Source organism: Rana temporaria, chromosome 10 (assembly GCF_905171775.1).
Source record: "Rana temporaria chromosome 10, aRanTem1.1, whole genome shotgun sequence".
Lineage (NCBI taxonomy): Eukaryota > Metazoa > Chordata > Amphibia > Anura > Ranidae > Rana > Rana temporaria.
The window spans coordinates 88,876,467-88,890,313 of NC_053498.1; the positions used below are offsets into that span (position 1 = coordinate 88,876,467).

Consider the following 13,847-nt stretch of genomic DNA (forward strand, 5'->3'; position numbering starts at 1 on the left):
AGATGCAATACCGCGGCCGCCGCTGGGGGGAGTTTGCGTCGTAAACCAGCGTCGGGTATGCAAATTAGGAGTTACGGCGATCCACGGCTGTTTTTCGCGTTCGCTACGTCGCCGCTAGTCTAGTTTCCCGTCGCAAAGTTAGTCGTTTTTTTTTTGGTGCCTTAACTTTACACAGCAATCGTATTGCTGTATAAAGTATGGCCGTCGTTCCCGCATTGAAATGTAAAAAATAACGTTGTTTGCGTAAGCCGTCCGGGAATACGGAATTACGCTGCGCGTGTCGCCGTTCAAAAAAATTACGTCACTTCGCGCAAAGCACGGTGTTCGGAAACAGAGCATGCGCGGTAGGTCCGGCGCGGGAGCGCGCCTAATTTAAATGGCACACGCCCATTTGAATTGGCCCGCCTTGCGCCTTTCATCGCAAGTGCTTGGTGAATCAGGCACTTGCGATGAAAAATTGCGGCGGTGTAACGTATCTAGGATACGTTACGCCGCCGCGATTCTACGTGAATCTGGCCCTAAATTCCTATGCCTGTCAGCTCCATCTAGTGGCCATAATGGGATATTTTCTCAATCACTAGATGGAGCTGACGATCAAAGGAAACAAGCGTAATAGACAAATTATAGGGCTTATTTGGGATGGCATAGCACATTTCTTTCTTTTTTTATATAAATAGACCCCTAAGCATCATAACAGTTCTGCTACAAAGACAATATTTACTAATAAAACAATTCAAGTCAAATTTAACATTTATTTATTTGGCCCCTCCTATTATGATTGACGCCAATCATTTCTTTGCATTCGTTGTTGTTTTGGTGAGATTATTTTCACTGAGATTTCCTTTTCTGAAGGCCTTCTCTTCTTTCTTCAAGACCTAGAAAAAATCATAAGAATGAATCAGTTGGTGGCATTGCTGTTAGATGTAGGTTTTCTTATATTATGTATTTATTTAAAAAGTTTTAAATGTAGTTTTAAAGAATACTTGTATCATTAAAAGCTAAGTCAATGTACCACCAGTGAATGACATGTACCACACGAGAGGCTGGTCTCTCTAACCTGAGGGCATGGGGCCAGATCCACAACCAGCGGGCGCAACATAACTTTTGTGATTTAAGTTACACCGCCGCAAATTACACAAGTTAGTGCCCGATCCACAAAGCACTTACCTGAGAATTTGCAGCGGTGTAACTTAAATCCGTCCGGCGCAAGGCGGGCCAATTCAAATGGGGCGAGTCCCATTTAAATTAGGCGCGCTCCTGCGCCGGACGTACTGCGCATGCTCCCGACGCTATTTTCCCGACGTGCTTTGCGTTACGTTACGTTGCGCCGAGTTTTGTGAATCGTGACGGGTAAAAAAGAGATGCGGCGGGGAAAAAAATGTTTTTAAAAGAAATTTGACAGCGACGTGGGAAAGACAGGTATACTTTTACATGGTGTACAAACTTTACACTTTGTAAAAGTAGCCCTATCTTTGCGACGGCAAACTAATATTTACGGAGACTTAACGAAGGGAAAAAGCTTTGTGGATCTCCGTAAGTGCTAATTTGCATACCCGACGCTGGATTTCGACGAGAAATGCCCCCAGCGGCGGCCGTGGTACTGCATTCTAAGATCCGACAGTGGAAGTCCATTACACCTGTCGGATCTTAGGGATATCTATGCGTAACTGATTCTATGAATCAGCCGCATAATTAGAAACAGGGATACGACGGCGTATCAGCAGATACGCCGTCGTATCCCTTTTGTGGATCTGGCCCTTGGTTTTCATCTATTACATACACCTACACGTGGGTTAGTGTGCCGTCGATAATCCCAAGCAACATATTCCACCACCACTATGTTGTCTCCAACTATTATTCAACACTATTATTATTTCACCACCTTGGTATACGACTACCTTATTATACACACTCTGGAATATACTGTACATCCCACCGCAGCGCCTTGGAAAATTCAATATACTCTCAGTCACTACGAGCTTGGTTATTTGTCCTTACATCTATGCTCATTGTTACCTAGCTTTTTTGTTGTTGATTATTTCCTCTTGTATTTCTTGTGCAAATATTTAATAAAATATATTTGAAAAAAAAAATGAAAAGTTCACATTTAATGGAAAAATATTAAATGCATATACACTATATTTCAAAAAGTATTGGGACGCCTGCCTTTACACGCACATTAACTTTAATGGCATCCCATTCTTAGCTCATCCATGTCTTTATAGACCTTGCTTTGTGCACAGTCATGTTGGAACAGGAAGGGGCCGTCCCCAAACTGTTCCCACAAAGTTGGGAGAATAAAATTGTCCAAAATGTTTTGGTATGCTGATGCCTTAAAGCCTCGGACACACGATAGGTTAACCAGAGGACAACGGTCTTAGGTTAACCGATGAAGCTGACTGATGGTCCGTCACGCCTACACACCATAGGTTAAATAACCGATCGTGTCAGAACGCGGTGACGTAAAACACAACGACGTGCTGGAAAAAACGAAGTTCAATGCTTCCAAGCATGCGTCGACTTGATTTTGAGCATGCGCAGGTTTTTTAACCGATGGTCGTGCTTACTAACGATCGGTTTTGACCTATCGGTTAGGCGTCCATCGGTTAAATTTTAAAGCAAGTTGTCTTTTTTTTAACCTAAGGTTAAATAACCTATGGGGCCTACACACGATCGGTTTTGACCAATGAAAACGGTCCATCAGACGAGGCTTAAGGCCTTGTACACACAACCAGACATGTCCGATGAAAACGGTCCGCGGACCGTTTTCATCGGACATGTCTGCTGGGAGGTTTTGGTCTGATGTGTGTACACACCATCAGACCAAAATCCCTGCGGACAGAGAACGCGGTGACGTATACGACACCGACGTTCTCTAACACGGAAGTACAATGCTTCCACGCATGCGTCGAATCAATTTGACGCATTCGCGGGATTTCGGTCCGCTGGTTAGACGTACTAACCAGCGGACATGTCCAACGGACAGGTTTCCAGCGGACAAGTTTCTTAGCATGCTAAGAAACTTTTGTCCGCTGGAAACCTGTCCGCTAGGCCGGAAAAATGTCCGCTAGGCCCTACGCACGGTCGGACATGTCCGCGGAAACTGGTTCGCGGACCAGTTTCAGCGGACATGTTCGGTCGTGTGTACAAGGCCTAAGAGTTCCCTTCACTGGAAATAAGGGGCCAAGCTCAACCCCTAAAAAACAACCCGGCACCACAATCCCCCCTCCACCAAATCATTCGGATCAGTGCGCAAAGCAAGGTCTATAAAGACATGGGTGAGAAAATTTGGGGTGGAGGAACTTTACTGACCTCAACCCGATAGAACACCTTTGGGATGAATTTAAATGGGGACCGTGAGCCAGACCTTCTTGTTCAACACCAGTGTATGACCTCACAAATGCGCTTCTGGAAGAATAGTCAAACATTCCCATAGACACACTCCTAAAACTTGTGGACAGCCTTCCCAGAAGAGGTGTTAAAGGGGTTGTAAAGGTTTGTTTTTTATTTTCTAAATAGGTTCCTTTAACCTCCCTGGCGGTATGATTCTTTCAGAAAAAACATGCTGAAAGCGGTACCATTATTTGCAAGGAAATTTGGCGTTTTATATTGTAGGTCTGTAATTTTTAGAAATAACTCACTTAAATCTGACCAAACAAGATTCTAATAGGCATCCCGGGTATGACATTTTTTTAAAAACAAAATTATAAATTATAATATAATAAATAATTATAAATAATTATAACAAATAATAATATAATTATAATAAAAATTATTCAATAATGTAATCAAATTAAAATCACTGAAATTTGCTCAGTTGCAGAATTGTTGCTGTCATTATTTTTTTTTTTTATGACGAATTTCCCCACAAATCGCTATCGCACAATTCTGCAAGTGATTATAATTTATTATCGCTGTTTTCTAGCTGATCTAAAACTATTTTTGACATAAAGGGACACTTTTGGTTGCTATGGACAATCTACAGTTTGCAGGGAGAAAGAAACGTTTTTATTATATAAAATGACATGCAGGGCACTGGGCAGACCACTAGGGACAAGGGGGGTGTGTTTTTTTTACATACAGTACTGTAATCTATAAGATTACAGTATACTGTATGTAAGGTGTTTGTTTACGTTTTTGAATTTGGCGCCGTTCTCCGTCCCCGTGCGTCGTAACGTCGCAAGGAACGGAGATCGGCGTCACACGGAGGCACTATGTGAATCGAGCGAGGTCCCGCTCGCTCACACAGCGCGGTGGCATCGCTGGATCCAGGGACAAGGTAAGTAAAAAGTGCCTGTGGATCTAGCGAGGCAAGCCCGAGACTGACTCGGGGTTACCGATCGTAGCAGGAAAATCTAACCCCGAGTCAGTCTCGGGAACACCGCCAGGAAGGTTAAGCTAGTGCATTGTTGGTTCACTTACCTTTTCCTTCGATTTCCCTTCCCTGTTTTTTTTCTTCGTTTTTTTTTGTCTGAATTCATCACTTCCTGTTCCTCCTCAGTAAGCTTTACAACCCCTTTAAAGCTGTTATATCTGCAATGAGTGGGCTAACTCAATATTGAACCCTACGGACTAAGACTGGGATGCCATTAAAGTTCATGGGCGTGTAAAGGCAGGTGTCCCAATACTTTTGGCAATATAGTGTATTTTGCACCCCTCACTGGGGTGGTGATGGACAGTCCCAGTTCAATGAGCAGGCTGGAGGAAGAGCTGTAGTGACTAGTGACCGAATAGTGTTGTCTGTCACCATCTGGCTGTACATAGTGGAAGGGGCACATGAATCAAACGTGTTCCTGAACAATCAGCAGTATCTTGGCAGGAATTCCAGATATGTATTTTTTTTTTTTCATTTTTACCAGGCGTTCTGCTTCACTACCCAGCTGTTCATATTGTTTCTTTTAATATCTTGTTTTGTTTGAAATGATCAAGGTGGTCGTATTGTATTTCTGTCAGTATAATACACTCTTCACTAAACGTAATTCCCCTTTTATAAACAAATGGTAAGAGATGATTAACACAGTCGAGGGCCCAGCGCCTGCATTATAACCATTTCCATACACGGAGAGGAAGGAAATGTAAATAATGGGGACCTTTGGCTTAGTGGAAGCTAAGAATAGCATCCGTTCTCCTACAGCAAGCATAATAAAAAATTCTCCTGTGACTTGAAATTTAAAAATGATCTGGTGCCTTATGTATACCAATATTATTTGTTTTAATACTTAATGGGTATGGATCTTTTGATCGGTGAAATATACCATTAAAAGAGTTTTATTATATTTGTTAAAAAAATACAGAAATCTTGTGATAACTTCCTATATTCTCTGTCTCTTGACTGTTATCACTGAGCATTGTTCTCTGTTATATCTATGGACTACTAAACACCTACCCTTGTTATGGAGATAAGAGGGAGGTGTTATGTATTCCTGACACTTTCTGTCCCAGGGCAACAACACTGATCAGTAAGGTTGGTACCCTAGGACAGGCAATGTGTCCTAAAGGGCGGGGTGATTACCGTATATACTCGAGTATTAGCCGGCCCAAATATAAGCCTTTATAAAATACTTTTTTTTAACTGTGATTGCTTTTTACAGTGATGATCACTGTATCAGTATTCATTTTAACTGTCACGAATGGCTTTCATTCACCATAGCTTGCTTACTATTGCGATTGCTGTGATCGGCTACAGGTACGACATGGTACAGGGCCATGTAAATGGCCCTGTACTAGGTGATCACTATCACTAATCATAGAGATCACAATAGTAAGCAAGCTGTCCATAAAGAAAGCCAATTATGACAGTTGTGTTTATGTCAAAGAGAAATGAAGGCATCGTAGGGAAGTCTGTCAGGTGAAGGATCCTCCTTGAGGGGATGACAGATATGCCTATGATGCCTTCATTTCTGTAAGTGCAAAATAACTTTATAATATTACACTTAGGTGCGCCTCTCTCTTTTACATTGGATATGTTCTGGGGATGGCTTGCACCTGAATTCTTCCTAAAGCATGTATGTACAAATTCCAATAAAAAAAGACAATATCAAGCTGAACTATATCACAGGCATTCTCATTGTCATGCGCTGGGTAAACCCTTTCTTCTTAAAGTGTTTAAATGTCATCATGTGATCACTGTGATTGGTCACATGCAATCACATGATACCTGGGCCGCTCACAGTGTCCAAGTGGGAGAACGTTCCTGGACAGCCTCCTGGAACAGTAAAGCTCCCGCCTGGCTGTATTATTATAATAGGCTGGACGGAAAGTGGTTAAAGCGGAGGTTCCGACAATTTTTTTTTTAAAGCCAGCAGCTACAGTAGAAATACTGCCAAAAAAATGGACACTTACCTTTCCAGCGCGCCCGCGATGACATCAGCCGAGGACGAGCAATCACTCGTCCCTCGGCTGCACCCTGCCGCCATCCTCGGTTAGGGAATAGGAAAGTGAAGCATTGCGGCTTCACTGCCCGGTTCCCTACTGCGCATGCGCGAGTAGCGCGCCGCGCCGTTATTGGTCCCCGATCTCTCCCGGGAAAAGTGTGTTTCCCAGAAGACAGTGGGGGCTGCGGGTAGAGGCGTGTCTGGGGGTTATATACAAAAGGCAAATCCACTTTGCACTGAAATTGCACTTGGAGTTGCTGTCGCTGTAAATCTGAGCTGAAGATCTGAAATGAGGGGAAGCTCTGCTGATTTTATCATCCAATCATGTACAAGCTAAAATGCTGTTTTTTATTTTCCTTGCATGTCCCCCTCAGATCTACAACGACTGCACTTCCAAATGCAATTGTAGTGGATTTGCCTTTAGTAAATAACCCCCTATAGTTTTTACTTTCTGCTATAAAACAAAAAAAAATCTAATTTCTTTAATATGTATATTATTATATATATATACCGTATGCATTCTGCTACATATTTTTGGTAAAAAAGATCACAAAAAACGTATATTGATTGGTTTGCACAAAAGTTATAGCGTCTACAAACTATGGGATATTTTTATGGAATTTTTCTTTATTTTTGATTTTTTTACGAGTAATGGGGCGATCAGCGACTTATAGCAGGACTGCAACATTGCGGCAGACAAATCGCACACTAGGGGACACTTTTAACATTTTTTTTTGGGACCAGTGACACGAATACAATGATCAGTGATAAATAATATGCACTGTAACTGTACTAATGAGACTGTCAGGGAAGGGGTTAACATCTGGGGCAATCAAAGGGTTAAATGTGTCCCTAGGGAATGCTTTCTAACTGTGGGGGAGGTGCTTGTACTGTAAGAAGACAGAGATCTGTGTTCCTGCTTAGCAGAAACACAAGATCTCTGTCTTCTCCTGTCACAGAACAGCTGTCTGCCTTGTTTACATAAGCAGACCGATATTCTGTCTGCCTTGGGAATGATCAGCAGGTCCCGGTGGACATCGGGTCTCCCGGACCCCCTGATTGGCTCCCACTGTGTACATTCACAGCAGAAGCTAGCCGCCACTGGCTCGCATGCGCACCGTAAATCAGGTATGCGATTTTGCGCAGAGAGGCTGCCCTGCTGCACGTATGTGCAATGTACATGGGGCGGTCTAGAAGCAGTTAAGCCAGTTTAATTTGCCTCCAGATTGTAGGCTGGCAGGGGTTAATATAACAAAAAAATATATACTGTATATACTCGAGTATAAGCCAAGTTTTTCAGCCCTTTTTTGGGGCTGAAAATGACCCCCTCGGCTTTTATTCCAGTCAATACCTGAGTCCATTGCCGCCTGACCTCACGTTGCCCATTGCAGAATCCGATCTGTGTACCCCAGTCCGTAACATATTCAGACGTTGCAGTTTTAAAAACTCGCGCTCCTCCTTATGGTGTTCCGTGATAGGTGGAACACTCGGTTTCCCAGCAAACACTGTGTTCAGTGTTCCGCCTATCACGATCGCCCTCTAATCCTCTCGTCTATCACGAACGAGAGGGCGATCATGATAGGCGGAACACTGAACACAGTGTTTGCTGGGAAACCGAGTGTTCCGCCTGTGTTCAGTGTTCTGCCTATAACGGAACAGCACAAGGAGGAGCGCGAGTTTTTAAACCTGCGCGGCCGCCGTCTATGTCACAGACTCGAGTACACAGATCAGATTCTGCAATGGGCACAGTGAGGTCAGGCTGCAATGGGCACAGTGAGGTCTGGCTGCAATGGGCACAGTGAGGTCAGGCTGCAATGGGCACAGTGAGGTCAGGCTGCAATGGGTATAGTGAGGTCAGGCTGCAATGGGCACAGTGAGGTCAGGCTGCAATGGGCACAGTGAGGTCAGGCTGCAATGGGCACAGTGAGGTCAGGCTGCAGTGGGCACAGTGAGGTCTGGCTGCAATGGGCACAGTGAGGTCAGGCTGCAAATGGGCACAGTGAAGCTGCAAATGGGCATTGTTGACCCTCTTTTACGCTTACAGTAGCTGCTGCATTCTCACCCTCGGCTTATACTCAAATCAATACGTTTTCCCATTTTTTTTGTGGTAAAATTAGGTCCTCGAGTATATACGTTATATTTATATATATACACAGAAAAGAACTATATACACAATTTAAATCCCCTTTAATAATTTCAGAAAATATTCACAGGATTGAATGCTGAAAAGAATGATTTGATGGTGTAGTTTGGATTGTAGAATTTTAAAAAGCAGGAAGATTTCAGGGCAGCGGGGCGACTGCATTACTTTTGTATATGTGGAGCAGCAAGTCTTTGTAGGTAGAGAAAGCAGCCCTTACACACAGCTGTCTTCTACAAGTAATGTGCTTCAAAATTACATTAGAAAACTATAATTGTGCACAAGACTCCTGCAGAGGCAACATAAAAGAATTTGTTTCAAGCACAGCAAGGGCGATCGCAGGCTACAAACACAGTTTTACTTTGATGCGCTCTCCACGTAAGGAAAATTCAAATTCTAAGTCAAGCTTTGAAATGACTTTATATTACGTGACAAAATGATGAAGGATCGAAATTCGACTGCAGTGTCTCTAGGATCGCGTAATCAAGCTGTGAAAGAATTATGCTGCGGGCTTTCCTCGGGCTACAAGGCAACAGATAGATAACGCTTATCAGCCAGCTCATCTGTGTCATTGTCACATTAATATCGTATGACAGGGTGAATTGTTTAACGGGATAAAATAAGCTACAAGGCTAAAAATGTTATGCTACATAATCCCAGGGAATTTCGAGCTTGATAAGGAAGATCTTACGAGATGTGCAGATTTTACCCTGCCTCTAATTTGTGGAATTGTAAAAATTAAGGAGCCTGCTCATTAATATTTCAAACCAAAGAAAGGTAACCTTATAATATTAACCCATCCCAGGATTTTGTAACAAATTGAATCATCTTAAACTGAAACTGTAATATATTTTTATGGTTATTAAAAATTGTCAAGGTCCATTCAGTCCATAAGTGATATTTTAATTAGAGGTTGGGCCTGTAGTGCTGAATTAGCCACTGGCTTTCTAAATGTGTTGGACACTTATTGGTCTCCAAATTGAGGCCGTGGGCCGGATGTAACCTTTTTGTTGTCTTTATCTGGCTCTTGATAAGAGACATTATTTATCCTACTAATACTAATGATGAGGAACTATTCCTCCCGCTGACACCAATAACGGGGCACTATTCCTCTTATTTATATCAATGATGGGGCACTATTCCTCCCACTGACAGCAAAGATGTGGCACCATTCCTCCCACTGACACCAATGATGAGTAGAGTTGGGCAAACAGTTTGAGTCGAGCAAAAGTTCAACCCCACCATTGGCTGTTAAGCCCTGATTGGGATAAGCTTTGCCTAATCAGGGCACAGTGAATAGCTGCTTGTTAAGGAGTGAGTCGGACTGCAGCGTCCTTAACAATGGATGAGTCATCAGCTGTCAACAGGCTTTCCTGCTGTCAGCTGAATGACAGAAAATAAAAATTGCCGGCAATAGAAAAATGTTTAAAAAACGGCATGGGTCCCCCTCAAAATCCATACTAGACCCTTAGGTCTGGTATGGATTTTGAGGGGAACCCCCATGCTAATAATATATTTTTTTAAACGGCGTGGGGTCCCACCCAAAATCCATACCAGACCCTTATCTAAGCATGCGCGAGCATGCCCCCCCTTCCTGAACCATACCAGTCCACATGCCATCCTTATGGGGGGGGGGTGCTTTGGGGCACATTAGATTATTGTTTCCACAAAAATAAAAACTTGTTTTACATACAAATGTATGAACTTTGTTTACACTAAAAATATAAATATATGTATTTATTTATTACAGGTACTTATAAAGCACAATCAATTTACCCAGCACTTTTACATGTATTAAACATGCACATTGGTCCCTGCCCTCAAGGAGCTTACAATCTAAGGCCCTTACTCACATTCAGTCATACACATACTAGGACTAATTTAGACAGGATCCAATTAACCAACCAGCATGTCTTTGGAATGTGGGAGGAAACTGGAGTACCCGGAGGAAAGCCACCCAGGCACCGGGAGAACATGCAAACTCCAGGCAAGCAGTGCTGTAGTTGGGATTTGAGTTGACGACCCTTGTGCTACTAACCAAACCAAACCAAAGAATGTGTTTCTGTTATGTTTATACATCTCTTAAAAATCACCTGAATTTAATGCTTTGTCATTTCACAAAAAAAAAAAAAATACAATATTAGTTATTTATTTTAAAAAAGGACACATTCAGAGCAAGCAAGCAGCAAGAGCAAATTATTTTTCCAAATTTTCTGCAAGTTCCAGAAACCACTAGATGTCCTCAGCACACCTGCAGAAATGCGGTAACAAACAATGAAAGCAAGTTGATACAAAAAAAATACAATAAAGGATATTACTTGTTGCTATGTTAAAGTAACCCCGATATTATTTTTTAAGATGAAAATAAGCAATCCCTGCAAGGCAAACGATTCACCTGTCCCTCTGTGTCACTGAATTTAGCTGGAGTCCAAAAAAAGTAAGAAAGTGACCTCACAAATGGATGTAGGTCTCTGCAGAGGCCAAAATGAACCAGTTTGGTGAAGGGTCCAATCTTTTTCACAATAGGGAAAATATTGACTGATTTCCAGTAGTAGTGCTTCTTTGTAGTAGAGGATAGGTTAATGTTTTTACTGCAGGTAAATAGCTGGTTATGATTTTACCTTTTATCCCTCCCTCCCCTACATTGGGGTCTGGTCCCTACAAAATGACAGAGTTGTATCAAGGGTATGCAATATGTTTCCGTGCCTCTGTCTATAGAACTGCATAAATGAGTATTTATTATATACCTCTGCCAAGACTATACCATACCTATACTGCATGCAGGTTAACTGGGACTGTTGCTAAATGCAAAGATGCTCTTAAAGGGTCCCAACAATAGCCGGCAGAAGAGCATCTCAAAGGACTGCCTCTCCCGTAATAATTACTTTGCAAGCCCCTTTTGTTCCCCTGCCCCTTCAACTACCATCCTCCTTTACTTTTTTACAGTGCATACCTAGTCTAGGATTAGCATTGCTACCATAAATGCACTCTGGCACTATAGTTCCACCACTTGACAGAATAAACCTTACTACCGCTCACTGCTGCACTTGAGGTAGCCTTTCTACTGCATATGCTAATCTGGACTCAAATGTTATCTTATGCCTAGTCCTTTCTGTTAATCACTTTGTATGCTAAATTGTGTTTAAAAAAATAAATTGTACTGTATATTATTTTTCAGTATGGACCATTCTTGCTCATTTCTAGCTTATCTCTCATCTCCCTAAACTTCAAGTACCCAAAGGGAATTACACACACAATGACATGATATACATTGTCATTACTACCCAATGTAGAAAAGGGAGAATCGTTCCCCAAATTCCTTACCAGTTTTACCAGTTTTATCTTAATCTTTACTGTCTAACCCCCAATTCCTCTACCTCCTTAAAAGCAGCATTCACCCATTACAAGAGCTTTTTCTCCTCGGGTACCTCCCCTCACCCTCTTACAGAATTGGAACATTTGTCATTGTCTTACCATGTGTGGGAATCCACCAGGCATGGGCAATCAATGCTGCAGATCTGCACACAAATGGGATATTTAAAGATGGTGGCATAGAAGAGGATGAACTTTACAGGGGCAAAGCTCTTTTCTTTACCTTTTTTTTATTGTGCAGTGGGTTAATGTATCAGTAGTATAAGTAGTGGGTTAATGCCATTGATACCTATCGTGGGTTTATTTGATTTATTTTTACCTGAAATTCGGACGAAAATGCATTCTGACGAAAACGAATGCACATGTCTACTGAATTACGGACATGCATTATACGAGACACCTAGGGGAGACTTCTAGCCATCCAGTCTGTTTCCTGTGTGCTCAAGTGGTCAGCATTGCAAGCTAAAGGCCTGGCTGGGTTTTAGCCAAATGTCCTTTATGCTTGCCATTTGGTAAGCAGGTCTATGTTACGGTGGTTGGGCATTTTTTCTTTATGTGGAGTCACTGTGGTGCCATTAAGGAGGACTGGTTCTTCATATGGACTATTAACTTGCTCAATTTTCTATTATCATATACTGTATTTAATCTTTTATTTATTTGGCGCAGCTTTTCCCCATTTCCTTCAATTTATTTATGTGTGTATCCCACATTGAGCTGCTGCCTTTTTGTTGTTTATAAGTCATAGCACAGTTTCTTTTTTAATATGAACTTAAAATATGCCTGTAAATGGCCTAATGTGCATGGACACATAGGATAAAATGAAGCTGCCTCTACAGGCAGGAGATAAAAAATAAAAATAAAAAAAGCAAACCTCCTGCATAAGCAGCATTTTAGCCTAGTGTGCAAGGACCCTTACTGTGATAATTCAAAGCATTCTTTCCCTACAGAATTCAGAGGCATTTTAGTAAAAACATAAAACAGGATGCTATTCCTTTAAGGGACCATTTGGGGAAACATTCAAAAGGCTCTGTGAGCGGAGAAAATTTTAGATTTTCCATTCGGATTGTTTGACCCACAGTGGACTAAATATGGAATTAAAGGACCATACAGTACTACTGTATAACAATAATTTGGTAAATTTCTCTTGCACTGACGTTTTTTTAACACCGTAACACATGCATTTGTATTTTGCTTGTAATGACTTTGCTTTGTTTGAGTGTTATGCTCTGCAATTTACCAGGTATGCAGAGGCCATCTAGTGGCTTTTTTCTTTTACTGAAAAATTGTAATTCCCTCTTGCTTTGCCACTATTAAATTAATGAAGACATCCCTTTTAATTATATGAACATATATCTAATAATATGTTTTGAGAAAAAAAATTGTGAAACAGTGGAGCACTGAATCCAACTGATTTTAAGACAATATATATATATATATATATATATATATATATATACACACAGTGCCTTGTGAAAGTATTCGGCCCCCTTGAACTTTGCGACCTTTTGCCACATTTCAGGCTTCAAACATAAAGATATAAAACTGTATTTTTTTTTGAAGAATCAGGGACACAATCATGAAGTGGAACGAAATTTATTGGATATTTCAAACTTTTTAAAACAAATGCAGCAAACTCTCTCCAGAAGTTCAGTGAGGATCTCTGAATGATCCAATGTTGACCTAAATGACTAATGATGATAAATAGAATCCACCTGTGTGTAATCAAGTCTCCGTATAAATGCACCTGCACTGTGATAGTCTCAGAGGTCCGTTTAAAGCGCAGAAAGCATCATGAAGAACAAGGAACACACCAGGCAGGTCCGAGATACTGTTGTGGAGAAGTTTAAAGCCGGATTTGGATACAAAAAGATTTCCCAAGCTTTAAACATCCCAAGGAGCACTTTGCAAGCGATAATATTGAAATGGAAGGAGTATCAGACCACTGCAAATCTACGAAGACC

At 41.6% G+C, this 13,847-nt stretch overlaps 1 protein-coding gene across 1 annotated transcript in view; it reads right to left on the reverse strand.

Annotated features, from left to right (window-relative positions):
* Positions 1–668: 668 nt before the first annotated feature.
* The window catches only part of ODAD1 (outer dynein arm docking complex subunit 1), a 204,203-nt gene continuing 191,024 nt past the window's right edge, over positions 669–13,847 (reverse strand). The window contains exon 15 of the mRNA XM_040325674.1: positions 669–875. Within this exon, the coding sequence (XP_040181608.1) occupies positions 789–875 (87 nt within the window). The 3' untranslated portion in view covers positions 669–788. The remainder of the gene's footprint in view (positions 876–13,847) is intronic.